This window comes from Falco peregrinus, chromosome Z, assembly GCF_023634155.1.
Source record: "Falco peregrinus isolate bFalPer1 chromosome Z, bFalPer1.pri, whole genome shotgun sequence".
NCBI classification, from domain to species: domain Eukaryota; kingdom Metazoa; phylum Chordata; class Aves; order Falconiformes; family Falconidae; genus Falco; species Falco peregrinus.
Window position 1 is genome coordinate 33,671,287 of NC_073739.1, and position 22,001 is coordinate 33,693,287.

The following is a 22,001-nucleotide window of genomic DNA, read 5'->3' on the forward strand; positions in this document are numbered from 1 at the left end:
TGTTAAACGTGTTTCCAGGCCTGTGGTGGCACGGCAGGAGAGGGAGCAGTAGCGTGGGCTCTACTGCTTGGTCCTTTCTGTGGCTGCCAGCACTGCTGAGGTTCTGACACTGCTTCAGTGCCAAGGACAGCCTGGGGGTCATTTTGGCAGGTCCCTGGAGACTCTCCACTTCTAAGATCTGTGATTACAGATAAAGATGGGTTATGTCTCCAGAGGCTGCAAGACCTCTGGTCTGTTTCTAAAAAGCAAGCTATCACCATGTTCCCAAGACCTAGAAACCAAGGCTGAATTTTTTGCATGCTTATCCAAGTGCGCTGGGCTTGAAACCGAGTTTGATCCCCCTACAAGTGCTATCTGAAAGATAGTTTTCAGTTCATGCACCTCTGTCATCCATTTGTTGTGGGCTGCCTGTGAATTACCACGTTGCCAGGCTTTGCTAGCCTGTTTACATGTAAAATGCTGTTGTCTGTGGGGGAAGGGAGTTGCACACATGCCGGAGTACCAGCTGATGAAATTTCAAGCTGTGCACTTCTGTGAGATGGTTCACGTAGGGATTTGCCAAGGTGGGGGAAGGCTGTTGCTGTTCTGCTTTGCGTGTCGTTCCGCCGTGGTCCCTCCCATGGCTGGCTGGCTACGGCAGCTACACAGGAGCAGAAGCGTGGCCCTGGCATCTCTATTGCCCCACAGCCAACAAATGCTGTGCTTTTTAAACCTCTACGCATCATCTACCTGTCTGACTTTCTCCATGAAGATAACCTTGAAACCATATTAAATAACTAGTACATGGGGAAATTTTGTGCATTCCCAGAAGTTTTCTAGATGCAGTAAGGGCAAAATAAATTGACTGATTAGATTCATTTTGCCCACTTAGCTCGAGTGTGGGGGCAAAGGTTATTTTACCACAAGGGTTTATCTTGTTGGTTATGACTCAGCTTGCCAACTGTTGCCATATGACAAGGACAAATTTATTCTCATAACTAGAGAAGCATTAATAACAATTTTATCAGTCAAATGTCTAAAAAAATCTCATTTGCTGTTCTAATGCACGTCCCCAGCATGGAGGATTGCTGAATTGAATGCCCTGTTTGCTTTCTGCTTCCCCTGTGGACTTTTTAACTTCCTCTTCAGGAGAGCTAAGCAAACTGCTTGATGCATTTAATGCTAAAATCAAAAAACTAGTTCGGAGGGTGAGTAGTTTCCTAGATGTCCCAGAGGGCCTCAGTCATGCTCATCGTTAATGTTGGCTGTAACCGTCAGGTTGGAGCCATGCATATGTACTTGAGGCTTAAATAACCCAAGTCTCACCGAGGTTGTCTTTGATTACTGCTTTGCATATTCAGGTTGTAAGTGGAGGCAGCTCAGAAGTCGCCGGCCGAGCCAAGCCACCACTGGCACTGAACCAACCGTCCGGGCAAAAGGAGAACCAGGACCTGGAGGAAGGACCTACAAATGCCTGACTTCAATCCAGTGCTCCTCACGGCAGCCTGCGGAGGCCTGGCCCTGCTGCCGGCACCTCGGCAAACATCAGCCCTGGCACAAGTATCCTAGCGTGTCAGCATGAGCCAAGATCTATTTTCATGTCAAACAGTCCCAAGAAGTAAATAAATAAAACTTGAAAGAAAATGTCATCAGAAACCATCCTGAAACAGACAGTGAAAAGTTTTCTTCCTGATGCATGCAAAGTCAATTATCGTGTTCCTAATTACATGCCAGGAGACATCATCATAATAGGAACAATCAGGTCATTTGAATAGCCAAATATGCTTTTATGCTGTATTTGTTTACCTTGTAGAGCATATCCGCGATATGCACGTAAATGCCAAAGTCTATTCCTTGTTAAGTGTAGCAAACCCTCCTCCCCTCAGCTATCAGTGTGGTTCCTTGTTTGTACCTGTTAAGGGTTGCTGAAACTTACAACTGTTGGTTTAAGCAAATGCACAGTCCTTCACTAACAGGAATTTCCTGTTCCTAAGGTGCCAGTTATATAAACTTAGCTGTACACTGTCACAACAGACCACTCCATCAAAAAATAAAGAGGCATTACAAGTAAGGGAACTCCTTTCTAGAAACCTAACAATTTGTCTAGGCAGAGACACTGTTTTTTCTCTATCAGCGTGAGCTGCGAATGATTAATTCCCAGTTACAGGCTGACCGTAGAAAAAGCCTCTCAGTGTGAAAGGCTGGTAAGGTATGACAGCATGCGAGCACAAATGAAGGCAGCCAAGTGTGAGGCCTCTGACAAGTAAGGTTCTCACCTGAGCTGCAGTTTATCAGGGGGACAGACCAGCACATAAGCATGGTCCCAGTCATTACACTCCGTCCTACGCCAGACTCCAGCCTAAGCATGCAAAGTGAGTGGGAATAGGGAAGCGATCTTTGTTGCTCTTCTAGGTGTAGGAAGCTGAAGTGCAGGCAAGTTCTGGCACTAATTCAGCAAGGTGCTTAAGCCTGTATTTAATTTTTAAGCTCTGAAGTGTGTGGGTGGGAGCTGGCTCCATCAAGTCAAAGGCAAAACTCACATGAAGTAGGATTTTGCCGTCTTGACTATGAAAGTGTTTTGGGAGGGAAATAGCTTGCCTCAGGTCACACTCGGAGTCTGTGGCAGAGCTGGGAATTTATGCCAGGCCTCTGGAGTCCCAGACTAGTGCCTTAACCTGTTTTTAACTTACTGCATGCTTCCTCCCATAACATCATTGGATGTACTTGGTTGATACACCAGATATCCCTGACAATAAGCCTGTCACTTTTTTTTTGGCCAGCTTTGGAGGGTAAGATGAAAAATACAGCTTTTAAGTCACCCTCTGAGTGATGTTTAAATAAGATACAAACAAACATGAATGCATGCTCACAGAGGACTTTGCTATGTGACGTACATTACTGCAGAATCTCTGCTTTTATGTCTCAGTGAAGTATAGAGCTAAAAGCCAAGAACTATGGCATGGCATTGGCTTAGGTAACCTGTTGCTGTATTGGTCTTTTCCCCTAAGTACCTAAAGCTGAAGGCATGGCTGTGCTGGGGATGCTCTGAGATTTCCTCTAGCACTAGTTGCACCACTCAGCCAGTTCCATGCGTTGGGTTATTTGCTCAGATGGTTGGTCCTGACCAGAAGTGATGCTGCCAGCCTGCACGGCTGGCAAAGCTCCCCACTCAAATAACCAGGCTGTGGTCAGCTGGGGCTGACGGTGCCGGCATCGGCAAAGGGAAAGGTGGAGATCCTCGTGTCAGTCTCCCAAATAATGAGAGGAAACTCCCTCAAGTTGTGCCAGGGGAGGTTTAGATGGGATATTAGGAAAAATTTCTTCACCAAAACAGTTGTCAAGCATTGGAAGAGGTTGCCCAGGGAAGTGGTTGAGTCACCAGCCCTAGAGGTAATTAAAAGATGTGTAGACGTGGCGCTTAGGGACACGATTTAGTGTTGGACTTGGCAGTGTTAGGTTGAGGGTTGGACTCGATGATCTTAAGGCTCTTTTCCAACCTAAATGATCCGGTGACTCTGCCATTCTGTAAGGTGCTTTGGCATGGCCACCAGAGCTCTGTCTGGCTGCGGGGCTGCTGGTGGCGCTTGGGCAGGGGAGCAGAGCTCACGCCACCACGAAAACACACAGGCCGGGCCATCCCACCAGGAGCTACCGCTGGACAAGCGGCCCAAGCCCGCTCTGCGGGTGCGGGTGGGGCGCAGGGCCTGCTCCCGCAGCACGCCGCGCCCCCGGGGCTGCCCGGGCCCACCCGCGGCCCCGCCCGGGCCCACCCGCGGCCCCGCCACCACCCGGCCGCGGCGGCTGGAGGGCCGGGCTCTGCCCTGCGGCGCGGACCGGCAGCCCCCGGCCAGCCCCCGCCCTGGCGCTGGACTGGAGCTGTCGCCCCCTGCCACCCCCGGCGCCTCCTGGCTGCCGCCTCGGCGTGAGCCACCGCCGCCCGCCGCCCCGGCAGCCCTCACGGGGGCACTAGAGAACAATTAATGCCGGGGGCAGCGCCGGGCCGCCGGGCCTCGCCCGCGCTGCCTCTGCCGCAGCCCCTGCCCCTGCCCCTGCCCCTGCCCTGCCCCTGCCTCTGCCGCAGCCTCTGCCCCTGCCCCTGCCCTTGCCCCTGCCCCTGCCCCTGCCCCTGCCCCTGCCTCTGCCCCTGCCTCTGCCTCTGCCCCTGCCCCTGCCCCTGCCTCTGCCCCTGCCTCTGCCGCAGCCTCTGCCCCTGCCCCTGCCCCTGCCTCTGCCCCTGCCCCTGCCCCTGCCTCTGCCCCTGCCTCTGCCACAGCCCCTGCCCCTGCCCCTGCCCCTGCCCCTGCCTCTGCCGCAGCCTCTGCCCCTGCCCCTGCCCCAGCGCCTGCCCCTGCCCCTGCCTCTGCCCCAGCCCCTGCCCCTGCCCCTGCCCCTGCCCCTGCCCCTGCCCCTGCCGCAGCCTCTGCCCCTGCCTCTGCCCCTGCCTCTGTCCCCTGCCTCTGCCCCGGCCCCTGCCTTTGCCCCTGCCCCTGCCCCTGCCCCTGCCCCTGCCCCTGCCCCTGCCTCTGCCCCTGCCCCTGCCCCTGCCTTTGCCCCTGCCCCTGCCCCAGCCCCTGCCTTTGCCCCTGCCCCTGCCCCTGCCCCTGCCCCTGCCCCTGCCTCTGCCGCAGCCCCTGCCCCTGCCCCTGCCCCTGCCTCTGTCCCCTGCCTCTGCCCCTGCCCCTGCCCCTGCCCCTGCCCCTGCCCCTGCCCCTGCCCCTGCCCCTGCCCCTGCCTCTGCCCCTGCCCCTGCCCTTGCCCCTGCCCCTGCCCCTGCCCCTGCCCCTGCCTCTGCCCCTGCCTCTGCCTCTGCCCCTGCCCCTGCCCCTGCCTCTGCCCCTGCCTCTGCCGCAGCCTCTGCCCCTGCCCCTGCCCCTGCCTCTGCCCCTGCCCCTGCCCCTGCCCCTGCCTCTGCCCCTGCCTCTGCCACAGCCCCTGCCCCTGCCCCTGCCCCTGCCTCTGCCCCTGCCTCTGCCGCAGCCTCTGCCCCTGCCCCTGCCCCTGCCTCTGCCCCTGCCCCTGCCCCTGCCCCTGCCTCTGCCCCTGCCTCTGCCACAGCCCCTGCCCCTGCCCCTGCCCCTGCCCCTGCCGCAGCCTCTGCCCCTGCCTCTGCCCCTGCCTCTGTCCCCTGCCTCTGCCCCGGCCCCTGCCTTTGCCCCTGCCCCTGCCCCTGCCCCTGCCCCTGCCTCTGCCCCTGCCCCTGCCCCTGCCCCTGCCGCAGCCTCTGCCCCTGCCGCTGCCCCTGCCCCTGCCCCTGCCTCTGCCCCTGCCTCTGCCTCTGCCCCTGCCCCTGCCCCTGCCCCTGCCCCTGCCCCTGCCTCTGCCCCTGCCCCTGCCCCTGCCCCTGCCTCTGCCGCAGCCTCTGCCTCTGCCCCTGCCCCAGCGCCTGCCCCTGCCCCTGCCCCTGCCCCTGCCCCTGCCTCTGCCGCAGCCCCTGCCCCTGCCCCTGCCCCTGCCTCTGTCCCCTGCCTCTGCCCCTGCCCCTGCCCCTGCCCCTGCCTCTGCCCCTGCCCCTGCCCCTGCCCCTGCCCCTGACCCTGACCCTGCCCCTGCCCCTGCCCCTGCCTTTGCCCCTGCCCCTGCCTTTGCCCCTGCCCCTGCCCCAGCCCCTGCCTTTGCCCCTGCCCCTGCCCCTGCCCCTGCCTCTGCCCCTGCCTCTGCCTCTGCCCCTGCCCCTGCCCCTGCCCCTGCCCCTGCCCCTGCCTCTGCCCCTGCCCCTGCCCCTGCCCCTGCCGCAGCCTCTGCCCCTGCCCCTGCCCCTGCCCCTGCCCCTGCCTGTGCCCCTGCCCCTGCCCCTGCCCCTGCCTCTGCCCCTGCCTCTGCCCCTGCCCCTGCCCCTGCCCCTGCCTCTGCCCCTGCCTCTGCCTCTGCCCCTGCCCCTGCCCCTGCCCCTGCCTCTGCCGCAGCCCCTGCCCCTGCCCCTGCCCCTGCCCCTGCCCCTGCCCCTGCCTCTGTCCCCTGCCCCTGCCCCTGCCCCTGCCCCTGCCCCTGCCCCTGCCTCTGTCCCCTGCCTCTGCCCCTGCCCCTGCCCCTGCCCCTGCCCCTGCCCCTGCCCCTGCCTCTGCCCCTGCCCCTGCCCCTGCCCCTGCCTCTGCCCCTGCCCCTGCCCCTGCCCCTGCCCCTGCCCCTGCCTCTGCCCCTGCCCCTGCCTCTGCCCCTGCCTCTGCCCCTGCCCCTGCCCCTGCCCCTGCCCCTGCCGCAGCCTCTGCCCCTGCCCCTGCCCCTGCCCCTGCCCCTGCCCCTGCCCCTGCCCCTGCCCCTGCCCCTGCCTCTGTCCCCTGCCTCTGCCCCTGCCCCTGCCCCTGCCCCTGCCGCAGCCTCTGTCCCCTGCCCCTGCCCCTGCCCCTGCCCCTGCCCCTGCCTCTGCCCCTGCCCCTGCCCCTGCCCCTGCCTCTGCCTCTGTCCCCTGCCCCTGCCCCTGCCTCTGCCCCTGCCCCTGCCCCTGCCCCTGCCCCTGCCTCTGCCCCCTGCCTCTGCCCATGGTCTCTGACCCTGCCTCTGCCCACAGCCAGAGGCTTTGGGGGCAGCCTGCACCCCATCACACCCCACGCACACTTTTGAAATTCTTGCTATTTCTAAGAAGCCAGACAGATGTGAATGCTGCCTGCTCTGTTAGTGCATGTGAAAGGGCTTTCCTCCAGACTGCAAGCACCTGGAAGTGGCGCCTCGCCTGGTATTAACGTCTTCTGTCTTGTTCTAGCAGCAATACTTACTTCACCTTGTTTGCCCCACATAAAACACTAGCATAAAAAGGTAAGAAAAAAAGCCAACAGCACACAACCCAACAACTCAAACCTGGAAATGTGATTATTCTCAGCATTCAATTAGTATTGTGGTTATTCACCCCTGAAAATCAGCATATGCGTTTTCCCACCTAGGAGAAAGGCAGTAACTGCCCGTTTGCTGCTGGGGCCTCAGCCCAGCCCAGTTCTGCTCACATGGCACTTAGAAACCTGGGACAGCTATGTCTCCGTAGGGCCTGATGCAGCCAGGTAACGAAACATGTGAGCGGCACCTGAGGGGTGACAGACCAACCCTGGGTGACATATGTGCCTGCCAAAAAGAGAGTGTGAGGAGGAACACAAACACAGCCAAAGGTTTTGACAAGTGACTAAGGCTGTTGGATGTCCTGGAGACTGAGGATGCTACTGAGGAGGTGTGTGCAGTATGTGCAGTTATGAGGGCGGCTGATTGCCTTTGGGGATCCGGGGCTCTTTACGTCATGATCTTCAAACATCAAAGCAGTGCAGCTATCGTTTCTTTCTGAAATGGGAAAAATGAACTCCTCACAAAAGGGAAAGGGCCAGATTTATTTCCTCCAAGAGGAACATGTAACGTGTTCATCTTGGCTGCAGCTGGTGCTGCTGTGGGACTCCGACCACCACACATCCTCCAAATTCCTGCCTAAAAGGTAGACCAGTGGCTAGTCACCCATCAGCCCTGGGTAGGAGGCTGACTTCTCAGCTGAAGGGAGGCAGCCTTCAAGAGCCAGCCCTTGTTTCTAAACACCATCCCCATCTGAGTATGAATATGGCCTTGCAAGTACTGCCATGCAGGCACCACTGCGCTGGTTGTCTGCCTGAGCCAGGAAGCATCAGCAGGACCGGCATCTCAGCTGGTGCACAGTCTGCTCAGATCTGTTTGTGTATTTATATGAAACCAGAGTTTTCCTCACCTGTGCTTTGGAAGGCATCTGTGCCAGCCTGAGCCCTGTCAAATTCAGGCTCCCACTGGGACAGAGCTGACTGGTGTAGCTGGCAGACCTTTGCTCCTACTTCCAGCATAAATCTGTGCTTGGCCCATTGTCAGCTTGTCCTCACAGTCCTTCAGAGCAGCTCTGCAGGACACCCACAACCATAGTGCCAGATACCAGAAGGACATTTCACTGTGAAATACTTCACAGACAAGAAAGGTAGACACCTTCCTTTAGAGGATGGGACACAAGTCACACAGGGAGGGGAGGTGACCAGCCACAGCTCATGCTGCTGGTGCCTCAGACTGTCCCCAGCACTTGCTGCTTCTCCTTCTGCAAACCCTGGGCTGAAGGGATATGCTGGCCTTTCTAGGAGCCCTGGCCACAAAGATATAATAAAAATAGCAAGCTGACCTCTCTAGAAGACTCTCATGGGGACTATGTACTTCCCCATTTGGGGTGTGTGTGGGGTGTTGTTAGTGCCCTTTCAGCCTACTGCTAGTTATGCAGGCAGTGCCTGGATGAGTGACAAAGGCTGAAGCGTGCCTTGGGGTCCCTAGTCAGATGCCGATTCCAATCACCCCAAAAGTGCCCACTTCCCTTCACCCATGCACTAGGCTGCGAGTCAGGTGCTGTGGCCCCACACACCAGGGAGCATATAGCCTTAACAAGACTGTGTATTTCCCCACTCACGTGTACATGGAAAGATACAGCATTGCAAAAGCAGTGTTTAATTGCAGGGCACAAATCCTTTCCAAAAGCAGAGCTTAACATTTTTTTTTTCCTCTGCCAAGAACATATGTATTTTGTATAGATTTAATTACACGATACAAGAAAGGAAAGAAGATTTGCCCAGATACTATGGTGATGAGTGCCATAGAAATGCCTATAAATAAATAAAAACACTGAGCAAGACCAGACATCTGCAACAGTGTATGGGAAAAAAAACCCCAAACCCAAACCTAAACCAACCAACCACCCAACCAACTAACAAAAACTGCCTGGGGTTTTCTGCACAGTCCCACATTTTAAAGAAAAAAAAGCTCACCGCCGCGTCTTTTGGACATAGGACGCAATGCTCATTTAGACTCACGCCTGTCACCTTCAAGAATCACAAGGTGGGCACATCTTTATTTGCATTCACCAGTCTCTCCTTCCTGCTGCTGCTGTGAATCCTCATCACCTGAGAACATGTTTGTGCGTACTAAATAATGAGGATCCGGAGTGCTGGGAACCTTGTGAACTTTTATGTCATTTGAATTTGAAGAAAAAATTGAGCTTTCACACACTCCCAAGTTGAAAATCCTGTCTGTGTTATAAGTTTTCTTCATTGCAACAAAGGAAATAAGATGAAGCCCTACAGGGACTTGAATGGTGATGTGTGGCTTGCTTTTTCATTGCATCCAATGCCAAGCTCTTGAGTAAGTGAGAGCCCCTTGCCACTTGATTTCCGATTCCTTCCTTCTGATCCGAAGGTTTTGAGCCTTTCGTCTCCATTCCTCTGTCCAGCAGTGTGCTTTGTCATTTCACTTAAGCCATGGGACTTCAAGGGCTGGGTGTCTGTGAACAGCACCAAGCCATGAAGTCAGAGCTCTGTCTCTCAAACTAAATGATTAGTTTGCCTCCACAGTACAGTAGCAAATTCTGCAGCACTAAATGAGTAAGGTTAAATGCTGTCATTGCAAAGCACAGAGTGAGGTGGGGGAGAGAGAGAAAGAGGAAGAGAAGAAGAAAAAAGAAAAAGAAAGAAAAAGGAGGGAAGGAAGGAAGGGAGGAAGGGAGGGAGGGAAGAGAAAGAAAAAAAGAAAGAAAGAAAACAATGGAAGAAAGAAAGAAAGAAAGAAAGAAAGAAAGAAAGAAAACAATGGAAGAAAGAAAGAAAGAAAGAAAGAAAGAAAACAATGGAAGAAAGAAAGAAAGAAAACAATGGAAGAAAGAAAGAAAGAAAGAAAGAAAGGAAAAGAAAAGAAGGAAGGAAAGAACAAATGAACAGAGAAGAGAGCTGGAACAACGGCAGACCTAGTGTACCTCAAAAAATTATCATCTGCTCCAGCTCAAACCAGCTTTGGTTTTGATTCATTTATATATGAAGGGGGAGGAAATCAGAACAGTTGTTCACTCTGTTAGTCCCTCTATCATCGTTGATCCATTTCAGCTGTCTGCAAATTTTCTCCTACCAACCTCTTTCCTATTTTCACATCCCTGCCTCAGGAGTCACGCAGACAGCAGCGGAGAGCACCCAGAGTCCTGCCATGTCTCCAGCCACAAGCACCTTGTTGAGTGCTCACTGTCAGTCCTGCCTGGGCAAGGAGAGGCACCAGCACCCATGCAGCATCACCGCAATTTCTTCTGGGAGGGAGGTTTGTCTTCCTGCTGTCACCCTGCTCCCAGCAGCCAGCCAGTGCAAAGCAGCAGGCAGTGAAAGACTGAAAAATCTGCAGAGGGACTTCCCTGGGCTAGAGGAAATCATCAGGTTTTATATACAATGTGCATCTGCAGAGGAAGGGTTTTTTGTGTCTTGTGCTCCCCAGTGGGATGCATTCATGGACAGCCAATATTTATTTAAATTACCAACCTGGGCAGAGCTATTAAATGTAGACTCTGGCACCTTAAATTTAGCACAAAATAAAATGCTGGGAGAAGCCAGTCAGAGAAAACCTCTTAATTACCCCGTGGTTTGGGCAATACTTAAATTGCTCCTCTGCTCCATATTCTCCCATACCTCCACCCCCCCCACCCCCCACCCCCTCCGCCTCCTTTGCCTCATTCACACACAGCTTCCAGTCCTGGACCCTGAAGATTCAGATCTTAAACTTTTTCAAAGTGCTACCTATTTTTATAATGCTTTGGATTTGCCTATGTGGTTCATTTGTGTAGCCCCAAATCAGCATAAACCCTAACCTCATTTTACTAAGGGGATTTACCTGTACCATCTGAATTTGGTTTGCTAATGAAGTAGTCAGATTCCCAGACAGCTAAGATGCACCTTGATCACTTCTTAGAAAGCAAATTCTCTCACCTGGAATGAATTTCAGTACCCAGTACAAAGGGACACTGTTTTTTTTAACACTTGCTCTTCAAAACCTGGGACACAACAACAGGGAAAGACGTGCAGAAAAAGTGTTTTGAAAGTGTAATCAAAGAGAAAAAGCTGGAGTTAATCTCTAAAAGGTTAGATATGGACCAATAAATAGTGCTGTAGTCAGTTTCCCTTTCCATGTAACAATAAACATAACAATAACAAATATGCAAACCATTAACAATGCCTTAGTAATAAATGTGTACGAATAAATAATGAGTAATTTCAACCCATGTGGAATTTAGGTACATGAGGCAGAAAACATTTTAATCAACAGCGTTACATCTTGCTAAGATTCATGAATCTAAAGAAAATTCTGAAAAGTAGGGTTTTTTCTGTTTTGAATAATAATGTGAAGGAACAACCATCCTTAAAAAAAACCACTTTGATGGGTGAGGGCTTCTTCGATGTTATGGTGATTAAAAAAACAGTAAGCCAAAACACCAATTCAATATTGACTGAAATGTCATACTATGCTATAATCTCCTGGCATTCTTCCAGTATACAGTAGACTAGATGAACTCATCCATATATTAAAAACGCACATATGTAAAAAGCTTGTATTTACTTTCTCTTCCCAAACTCATTAAAAACATACAACCGAAATTGAATTTTTCCAGCCTTTGGCAGTAAACAACAAAATCAAGGCTGATCTAGAGCTGGAGGTTAGATTCTTCCCTTCTCTGCAGCATGTAGGAAAGAGGAAACAGCAGGAATCTGGAAGGCAGCAGCCTCAGAAACTACAGAAAGGAAATACTTTCTTCTACTCTTCCCCCCCTCTCTATTTTTAGGCAAGTTCATAATTAACCACGGAACTCCTTGCTCTGAAGCCAAAAGCTCAGAAAGGCACCAAAGAGGATCAAATGTTTATTGAGTAAGTAGAATCTGCAAAGCTACAGCGTAAAATAAACACAGGTTGGAAAGGCATCTGCGCTTCTTAAGCTTCTCAGCTTGAACAAACCTGTAATCATCAGGGCTTGGACGGGAGTTTTCCAGGGATGGTGAGGTGGAATCACTCCAGAGATGCCCATCACAGGGCTACTTGTGCCTTACAGTTATGTTTACAGTCAGTGGCTGAAGCAGAATACTGGTGGTCAGACTAAACTGGCCACCACTCTGCCCTGTGCTCCTCTGCTCCTCCATAGCAGAGTGAAAGGAAACCCAGTTGCCCCAACCATAACAAGTTGGTCTCTTTGCATATGAAGCCTTGCCAGTAAGTTTTACATTGTGAACATGGGAACTCTGTCAAAGCAAATGCTGGTTAGAAAGTGTTTACAGAAGGAAGGTAGCCAAACATCTTGTACAGGTGACAGCAGCATTATAATATTCTCTAAGGCTGAAGAGAGCACGAACAGTTACTGGGGAGGCAGGAAGGCTGAATGCAATGAAATATTTTGCTTTCCGCTGGAGAGCATTTTGGTATTTTGAAATACAAATAATAATCTGTTGCACAGCCAACAAATTTAGCCATGCCTTGTCAGGCAGGGCAGCCTGTTGCTGACATAGTATGATGCAGGAATTGAGAAAGGACAGCCAAGCCTAGTACATCCCAGCACAAAGACAAACGTGTCCCTTTGGGTAGCCTCCTTGAGTAACCAACAGCATTATTGACTCAGTATGTTTGGAGCCTAAACACAGAATAAAACCTCCAGAGCTTAGAAAGTAAATTCCAACATGCTTCAGTAATCACCGTTAATGCTGCCCCTAGTAGTTTATCAACATATTAATGTACAACATTCATTTTTATCAGAAAAGAGGAACATAACCATGATGGATGCTAAGCCCCCAGGGAGATCCCTCATGCTGGAAGACTCCAGCTGAGATCTGGACATCAAACATTGCTGACGCCATGGTGCCTTCCCAGAGGCCTGATGTGCAAATCAAGCTCATGCAGGAACCTTGAGAAACAGTTTTTTGTATGTGTGAGCAAAGCTCTCCCCGTAGTATTTGTACATGGCAGGAAGCACATGGTGGACTGAGGGAGGCCAGTGGCAAAAGCCTGGAGAGTCAAGTTGTTCCAGTTGGCAACTGCAAGCTTGCTTCCCCAGGCCAGCAAAATCAGATAGCCTTCCCACACCTTTCTAGAGGGGGCAGGAAAAAGCAGACATGACACTTTGCTCCTGCCAGCCATGAAGGCACTGACACCAGGATGTGCACAAACAGATGCTGAACACCATTGAAGAGGCTCCCTGTAAATAAACGCCTGTATGCTGGTGATGCAATGTTGCCTGTCAGACCATTTCTAACTGCTGTGGCAGCAGGGGAAATATTTCTGAATAACTGTGGGATATCTGTTTCCAAACTTAAGGGTCTTCAGCCAGCCAATACAGGGAAGCTGTATCATTTTGTTGAATAAAGCCTGGAAGTTTAATAGCAGAGAACTTGAATGGCAAGATTTAAGCAAGCCTTAGCTTGCGCTTGATAAACAAGCATGCTGTACCCAAAGCAAAATCATGCAAAACTTCACAGAGTTGCATCAAGATGGCTGCAGCGATAGCAGCCTGTTATTGCCCTTCTGCTCCACCAAGCTTCAGAGTCGAAAGGAGCTTGGCACATTCCCTAAAACTTCTTGTTAATAAGCATGACACAACACTGACCCCAAACAGACCAGGTCCATGTGAAAATCACCGTATCTGTTAGAAAAGGAGTCACAGCTCCAAGAGTCCAAAAAGCATCACCGAAGGGAAAAGGTCCAGCTGCCTAATACCTCTTGTGAGCAGCTGCTAAGGCCACCTGTCTTCTGCAAAAACTCTGGGCACATGCTCTAAATATAGAATAAACATTAATAAAGCATAAGCCACTTTTTCCCCTCCTGTGTTTCACACCATTAAGGTTCTAGCTTTGAGGGCTCACAGGTAAGCAACCAAAGTGAAAAGGAGACCAACAGATACCTATGTGCAGCCAGGCTGCAGAAACACCACCACCACCCAATTCCATGACAGAGTCAACTTCTGCACTTGGTGGCAATGCCCTCCACGGTAACGAAAATGTCTCCCGGTACGTCACAGCAGGAGCGAAGGGCAGACAAAACGTGAGTCATCCAGGTGTACAGCAGACAGGGGAATGTGGGTGTGTTACCCTGTGGCTCCAAACTGATGTGACCTCAATTAAATTTCGGTGAATGATGGGCCTTCCCCTCTTTTATGTACATACTCATCTCCTTGGTCTCCAAAGATAAATCCATTGAGCCTACACACAGCTATTTAATCTGGGGAGCTCTCCTGGCAAGCACGAGTCTGTGTGCTGCTTTCCCTTCTTCCTCTCTGTGTGACTTTTTCTCACTGTACCTTGGGTTTAATTCCTACCACTGACACTCCTACCACATCCAGACCTTTGCCAGAGCCCTATGGTGTAACTGCCGGTCTGCCTGTCCACGTTTGCAACCCATTCCTGTTCTCCTGCTGCCTTAGGGCACACAACCCTGTCACACTCAGGAAGGACAAAAGCCCAGGGAGGAACACAGCTTGCAACTGGGTTAATTTGGCAATTCTTGCACTTGAATGCCATTAAAGTGTTTGCCAGGGTCTTCATTGGAAGCAGGCTAGCTCTAACATCTAGCATACTCCCATAGGAAACCTGTGTAAACTAATTTGATTGAACCGTTAGCACTCAGGTGATTAATCGCAGGAGTCTCTGATCTCCCCTTATTAAAGAGCAGAATGAAGTTCACTGATTCATATCAGCTTAATATAGATCCCTGTGAGATTCGCAGCTGACTTCAGTAGTGGCAGGATTTGGTAACCTCCACAGAGAAGCGCAACTCTCTTGCAAGTACACCCTCATGTGACAGGGGGAAGCCGAAACTACGTGTACTGGATTACATCAACAACCAAGTCTGAAACGTGCAAAATTCCAGCCTGTGGTGCGCAGCAGACAAGTGCAGAGAAGCACTGTGGCTCTGAGAAGATTTTTATTCCAATGCCACTTTTGAATACTTGGCACTTGGTAGGCAGACATGTGCCATCTTGTTTTAAACAGCTCCATCTTCACATGCTAAGTGTTCTCGAGAGAGATTTGGGCTAGGGGTGAGCAGGATTAAGGGTGGCTGCGGTTTGACTGCAGAGATCATCCTCTACCACGAGAGCTTTTCCCTTCGGTAGCTAAAATAGTGCTCTGGGGCAGATCTGGAAGGGCTCACCCCATGTCAGAGAGGCCACCCCTAATAACATCAAACTGTTTTTAGATCCCCCAGCCTGAGGAAAGTAGCACATCAATATAGCTTTAGCAACGCTAAACAAATCTTGTTTTTCAAGACACCCTTACAAGATTGCTTGGTGTTTTACATACGTTTTACGAGATACGCTTTTTGATACATGTATTGCTCCAACTGCATCTGTGTATGATCTTGCACCGAAGTGCAACTCCAGGACACTAGAGACAATGAAACAGGTGGCAAACACAAGGCGCTGTTTTTAGCCCTACCTAACTTACCAGAGTGCAACCGGTGCAACTGCTTATTTCAGTATTTCCCCCTAGTGACCTCCTTAAGAGCAAGGACTGCCTCTCACTGGCTGCATGCTGTATGGCAGAAATTGAACATGTGCTCCTGCCCCAAAACTACAGGGGTAGCGTTTTGGAAATGGTTCAAAGAACAGCAGCATCTCTTTTTAAATACCAAGCTACAACTGTACCCATTTAGGTCTCAAAGAAAGTCACACATGTGGACAGCTTGGTTAGGATTGGGGGCGGAAAAAAATAATCAAGTAGGAGAAGAGAAAAAAACCCTGTTTCAAGAATGCCATTGTTTGTGCAAGCAACTATAAACCTAGGGTCTATAAAACCATCAAGCAGAAACTGAAGTTGGCTGAAGCAGATAATGCATTACTAAATGACAGCACATCTTATAAAATCCTTAAGGCTGTGTAATAACAGAGCACTTGAAAAGCAAAAGAAACAAGCTTCTCAGATGAAATCTTCACATTTCCATACCTACAGATGTGTCAGGGCACAGCCCTTGCACAGATGTAAAAGGTTCTGAATGGCAGCCACACAGAGAGGTGACGCTGCAGCTACCCAAGCATGCTTCAGTATTACCGAGATGGGACAGGCACACAATACATGCCAGTTGTAACATCGACCTTGGATCTCTCATCCAGAATCCACAGGCAGAGCAACAGAGGAGGTAAAAAAATGACTGGTTTAATTATAAAGTTTTCACATGAAAAAACCTTCAGATAAAGGATGACTCATAACTTTAATTTAGCTTTAAATACTTGCTATTTGCAAACCAAATAAGACATACCCTACTCCCCATGTTACCTATAAACCAAACTAACAAAGATAGCTTTCAGCTGAACAAAGCATGCCTAGGAGATAAGGGGTGAGAAATACTTTCTGCATAATTATGTTACTCACAGAGAGTTAAAAGGGGCACCAAGTCACTGCACAAAGTAAAATGTGAAATTTAATAGCATTCCTAAGACACATTTGGGAACAAAAAGTTGATATTGCCACTCTTGTTTTAACTACCGCAAAAAATGTGAATGGCTCTTGCCTGTAATTTGTTTTCCATGCTCAGCTTCATTCAATGTTACATATATCCAAATTCCCAGCTGACTGACATTTTAAACCAGTGGAAGAGTAACTTCTCTTTACAAAGAGTAGTGAGAAAAACAGGTCCCATTCATCAAGCATTCATGTTGAAATCATCTTATTGCTGCACATTTGTAAAGAAACTAGAGCAATGAGGTCCCCAAGGACAAATACAACAAAAACAGTAATGACCTCAGGCATGCAGCAGGCTCACTGCATTAACTGCAGCAGAACGAGCACAACTGAAGCTACACTGTGGACCTTGCAGCAATGCATCTTGAATGTACAGCTATATGGTCTGTAGACTGCATGGTCAGCCTTCCCATGTTATGTTTGCATACCAGATTCCTACAGGAATTTTGACACTTCAGATATGCCAATTTATTGAATTCCCAGGACAGAGCAGGCTTTTAAAAGAAACTCCATGTAGACTATGTGTTTTATGCATGCACTCTTGATTCCTTGAATCAAGTTTATTCTTTGTGTTACTACTCAGTAGATTTTCCTTCATCAGCATGAATGTGATTATACTAGCTTATCTGAGAAGCCCAAGAAGATGAAGCTAGAAAATTTAAGCTGAAAAGACCACAACAGAAAAAAATCAGGAGTTCATTATCCTTCAATATGCAAATTCTCATGTCCCCAACAGATGTTTCCTCTAACAAATAATCCAAACCTTAAAAATGGTAAATCACAGTTTCATTGTGCAAGTAAGGTAAGTGGCTATTAGACATTGACAGCAAAAATTTTCAGTACATCTTCTTCCCTAAAAGGACATGGTCACATCAGCATTTGACTTATACAGTAGTATCTTTCAGCATCTTGTGACTACAGGCTTTCACACACACACACACCCTTTGCCTTGGAAAACTCAACCACTAACAAAGACCTAATAAACTTTCTTTGGATATATCCATACACAGAAGAAAATAACGAGCAGCCATCCAGATAAAATATTATAGGTTTATTAAAACTTATTTTCCACTTGAATATGCAAAATACAAATTCCAACAAAATGCTCCTTTTTACTTCGTAGTTTACAAATATACAAAATAGAAGTTTGCTTAAATTTATATTACATATTTATTATGTAAAGAACTATATAGAAAACATTTGTTCTGCTTAAGGCATATTTGGGAACAAACCATTGTACAAACTATTGCACATTGAAACCACAGTGCATTACAGACTGTCTGCATAAAGTTATTGTCTTTAAAAAAGATAAACCAGGTTTATTACCTGATTTAGGTCATAACTGGTGATCGGAAGACAAAAATATTTCCTTGTCAGATATGCAGCAGTTTGAGAACTTTGGCTTCCTGGTTTTGGTACCTCTAGAACCAACAGTCACTAAGCACCATGAAATAGGCTTTTAAAATAGAATTCTGTACCTGAATTTTTCCTCCTCTTTTTACATCATAATGGCTTTTAGAAGGAAAAAAAAAGTAAAGTACAAGATGACATTTACATCTAATATTGCATTGAAAGAAAATTAAGGGAATACCATTTCCCTGTGTAATATCCCCACCCTCCGAACTACACAAAGTCTGTTTAACCCTGATATCCGTGACTTCCAGTCACTCCTTGGCATTTTGTAGTCCGGAAATAATTCAAGTTGGATTTACAGATGGAATGATAGAAGATCCAGTCATTTACCCCAATGTTTTTGGTTCTCTTTTAAATGTATATATATATATAAAGTTGCAATGTCTGTATGCAATTATCCCTCTTTTCCACTCTTTGCAAGACTTCACCTCGATTATCTTGTAGTGCTTAAACTGTGTTCTCCCCATCTTGCAGAAGACAGTCTTGTGCTGTAAATACTGAATCTCTACGGCAGTTGGGGAAACATCCACTGCTTCCAATTAAAAGTGCCTCTTCATGTGTAAGGCAAGGTGGTCTGACCTCGAAAATGCTCTGTCACACCGCTGGCACTGGAAAGGGCGGTGGCCTGTGTGTTTTCTGTAGTGACGAGTAAGTTCATCGGATCGGGCAAACTTCCATCCACAGCCTTCCCAGTCACAGTGATAAGGTTTCTCACCTTTAAAAAAACAAAACAAAACAGAAAATTAAACCCATCAGGTTGGGTTTTTTTGTGGCTACCACTTCTAACATCTTTCCTTCAAGAAGCACTAACGCACATTGTCCTGTGTAAGAAAAAGGGTGATGTCAAAGAAAATGCAACTAACTTCTTGAAGCAGCTGCAAGCAAACTACAAAGACAGCAGAGTAAGCCTGCCTTTTCAAGGTGTACAGGTACTATAAAATGTTGGAGTCACTGAAATCTTCAGTAAAATGCACATTTCCACTGTTTGTCTTGCATTCAGACAATACAAATACAAATAATAAAGTGTGGTTTTGCTGGCTAATCTTATACGATCAAATAGGAAACAAATAGCTCAGACATAATGTATTTAGATAACTGTAGGTCTCAAAAAATAAAAAAACAGCTGGAAACTGTTTTCATTAGCTCAACCTGATTAACACCACAGTATGGTTGAGTAAGAACTCAACCTTACTGTGTTCACTGTAACAAAACCACTGTTGACAGCAAGACTAGTTTCCCTGACAATTACAAACTCCTGGTCTACACATACCAGAGACAGTGTTAACCAGCTCGAAGCAAATGGGAAGTACAAGAGCTTGACCAATCTTTTGCTCCTGAAGATGCAGCCTAACTACTACACTATGAGCAGTTTCTCCCTTTCCTGTCTCCTCTTCAGGAGAAAGTTCTGAATCAAGTTCACAATGCAGGGATTAAATTATGCAAATTCCCAGGTTATTTAATCACTGTTATGGAATGCCTGCACCAGCGAAACCGTGCACGATGTACCCGATTTCACAAGCTCAGTTACTGCAACACCACATTCAGCTGCAAGCTTTAAGTTTGAACTCAGGCTCAGGTACATACTTTGGCACATTTTACCTCAAATTCTAACAGCAGCTAATCAGCTGTTAAACTCTGCCTCTTTGGTGCTACTACAGGGGAAGATGTGTCCCCACAGATGGGCAAGGCAGCCCATCTGTACTACCGAAACAGCTGAGAGCTCCACTTGCAAAAGGCCCATCGTAATTTTCTTAGATAGCGAACAGCAGCTTGCAGAGGTGCACAATCTCTTACATTAGAGCAAGTCAAGACAAGACGAGTGTGTGCACAAAGCATTTAACCACAAGCAACGAAAGCAGTATCTTAAAGAAAGGTCTGCTCCCTTCTCAAAAGTGGGCCAACACCATCCAGAGCAACAAATCCCAGGTGACTTCCAACTACCTGCTAATTAGCTGGCCACATAGCAAGAGAAGAGCAACAAACTTTGCCTTGGCAAGAAACCCACCCACTCCCATATCTGAGTCATTCTGAACCACTAAGCAAAACATCCAGCCAATAAGCAAAGACTGCACAAGACTTCACGCAGCCAAGGGCGGAGGTAAGAAAAAAATAAGAAAAAAAAAAAAGGCGTCCGGAAACTGACCAGAGTTACCCCTTACTACTTTTAGCCCTCCTCCTGTGCTCCTGCCTTTTCACTGTCCAAGGGGGCTCACCCCATGCCCCTCTGGCCAGGGCATTCCACTGACCCCACGCTGGGACCAACCTGTGTGGGTTCTCAGATGTGCCTTGAGATGAGAGCTCTTGGTGTAGGTTTTGCCACAGCCCGCATAGTCGCAGGTATGTGTGGCTGTCCTTTTCCTAGGCCATGACCGGCGTCCCCTCTTGGGCTTGGTCTCCTCAGGCAGGCAGCTCCCTGGTGGCATCAGTTCTAAAGGCAGAGAGGGAGGAGTGAGCATTGCCACAGGCAGCACCAAAGCAGACGCACCCACTGCCAAAGCACAGGGACTCACCTTGGTACTGGAGTGTGCCGGGTGGCAGCTGCTCAGGCAAAAAGGTGGGGTAACTGGGGGCCGGAGGGTACCCGGGGGGCAGCGGCAGTGGTGGGTGGCTCAGCCCCGGAGCAGTGGGGAGACAGTCTGCACCGCTCAGCATCTCCTCGGGCCCCACTGAAGGCGTAGTCCGGGCAGGCAGCGGGCGGCTCAGAGAGAAATCATGCTGGGGAGCTCCTCGGGGGCCGCTCCCATGTGGTGGTGGCAGTGGGGCCAGGGTGCACGGTGGCGCTGCCTCCTGCTTGATTTTGGGGCACATCCGCGGCAGGGGGCTGTAAGGGGCCCCGGGGCCCTCGGTGCCAGGCGGTGCGGCGGCAGCCGGGGGGCCGCTCTTGGGGCTGAGCCCCGGGTGGCTGTACTCGCCCACGGCCTTCACCACGAACTTGCCCTGCAGGCTGCCCAGGGGTGGCAGCGCCGCCGGTGCCGGCAGGTACACCGGGTCCAGGTCGGGCCGCATGAGCTCAGCCACAAAGCCTCCCGAAGGGGACACGTCGGTGATGTCGGCCAAGTTGAAGGGCGCGGCAGGGCTGGTAGCGGGGGCCCCGTCGCGGCTGCCGCCACCGCCGTAGAGAAGGCCGGCGGGCTCCGGCCGGGCCAGTGGGTAGGCGAAAGGCCCGGCAGAGCAGGGGCTGGCTGTGGGGGCTGGGGCGGCTGCGGGGGCCACCACCACGGCGGCGGCGGGTTCCTGGTGCATGAGGGAGTTGGAGAGGATGAAGTCGAAGTCCAGCAGCTCGTTGAACTCCTCAGCGTCACGGCGGGGCCCCAGGGCGGCGGCGGCCTCCAGCTCCGACGGCGGCGCCTCCACAGGCCGCGCTGCCAGCGCCGGCGGCGGCCGCTTCAGCTGCGACAGCTCCTCCCGCCACCGCTGCGGGGAGACGGGCACGGCTCAGACCACGGCCCGCCGCCGCGGCGCACCCGCCCCGGTCGGCCCCCGCCGCCCCCGTCCCGTCCCGTCCGGCCCGCGCCGCCGCGATGCCGCTACTCACGTTGCCGGGGCCCGCGGGCCGCGCCGCTTTCTCGCGGCCCGCGGCGCCCGCCGCGAAGGTGGCGATGGAGGGGAGGAGCGTGCCGCTGAGCGCCATCTCGCACTCGCCGGGGGGCTGCCTGCGGGTGGGGAGAGCACAGCGGCGTCAGGCGGCGGCGGCGGCGGCGGCGAGGGAGGGCGGGCCGGGGGCCGCGCCCAGCACCCACCGCATCCGCGCCGGGGCGTCACGCCGAGCTGCTGCCGCCGCCGTCGTCCCGAGCGCCGCCGAGGAGAAAAGAGAGGGGAGGTGGCACGGACGCGCCGTCCAGCCGCAGAGAGCCGGCCCAGAGCCGCCGGGGTGGCGCCGCGGGAGCGCCCTTCCTCGGCGCTTTACCGGAGACGAAGGTGAGCGGGACGCGGGACGCTAGCGGCGCCGCGGGGAGGCGACGGACGCCCGGTAGCGGGGCTCCACCACCGGCAGGGTGGCGGCGCGAGGTGCTTCCCAGGGAGCCGCAGCCATGGGGGAGCCGGGCGGGACGGACGGGGCGCGGTGGTGCCAGTGGGGAGGGAGGGGCCGGGCGGGCCCGCGCTCTGCTGGTGCTGGTGCTGCTGCTGCTCCCGCCGCCGCCGCCGCGCCCCGCTCAGCACTGCCTGTCGCCCGCCGCCGCCGCCCTTCTTATAACCTCACCTCGCAACCGCCCCGCCCACCGTCGCCGGGGCGACGGCGAAAACAAACTGACACGTGGGGAGAGGGGGCGGTGCGCGCGCGCGACCGGTGGGGACGGGCGGGGGGGGGGACGGGAAAGGGGGGGTGGAGCGCTCCCGCCCCGCCGCGCCCAGCCGCGCCTCGCCTCGCCCCGCCCCGCCCGCGCGACTCTTACG

At 51.6% G+C, this 22,001-nt stretch overlaps 1 protein-coding gene across 1 annotated transcript; it reads right to left on the reverse strand.

The window, feature by feature from the left end:
* Positions 1-17,223: 17,223 nt before the first annotated feature.
* KLF4 (KLF transcription factor 4) lies at positions 17,224-21,756 on the reverse strand. The gene is given in 6 exon segments (XM_055791553.1): positions 17,224-18,321; positions 19,870-20,034; positions 20,117-21,020; positions 21,142-21,264; positions 21,267-21,305; positions 21,307-21,756. Coding segments are annotated over 6 exon segments (1,452 nt in total). The 5' UTR covers positions 21,352-21,756; the 3' UTR covers positions 17,224-18,145.
* Positions 21,757-22,001: the final 245 nt, after the last annotated feature.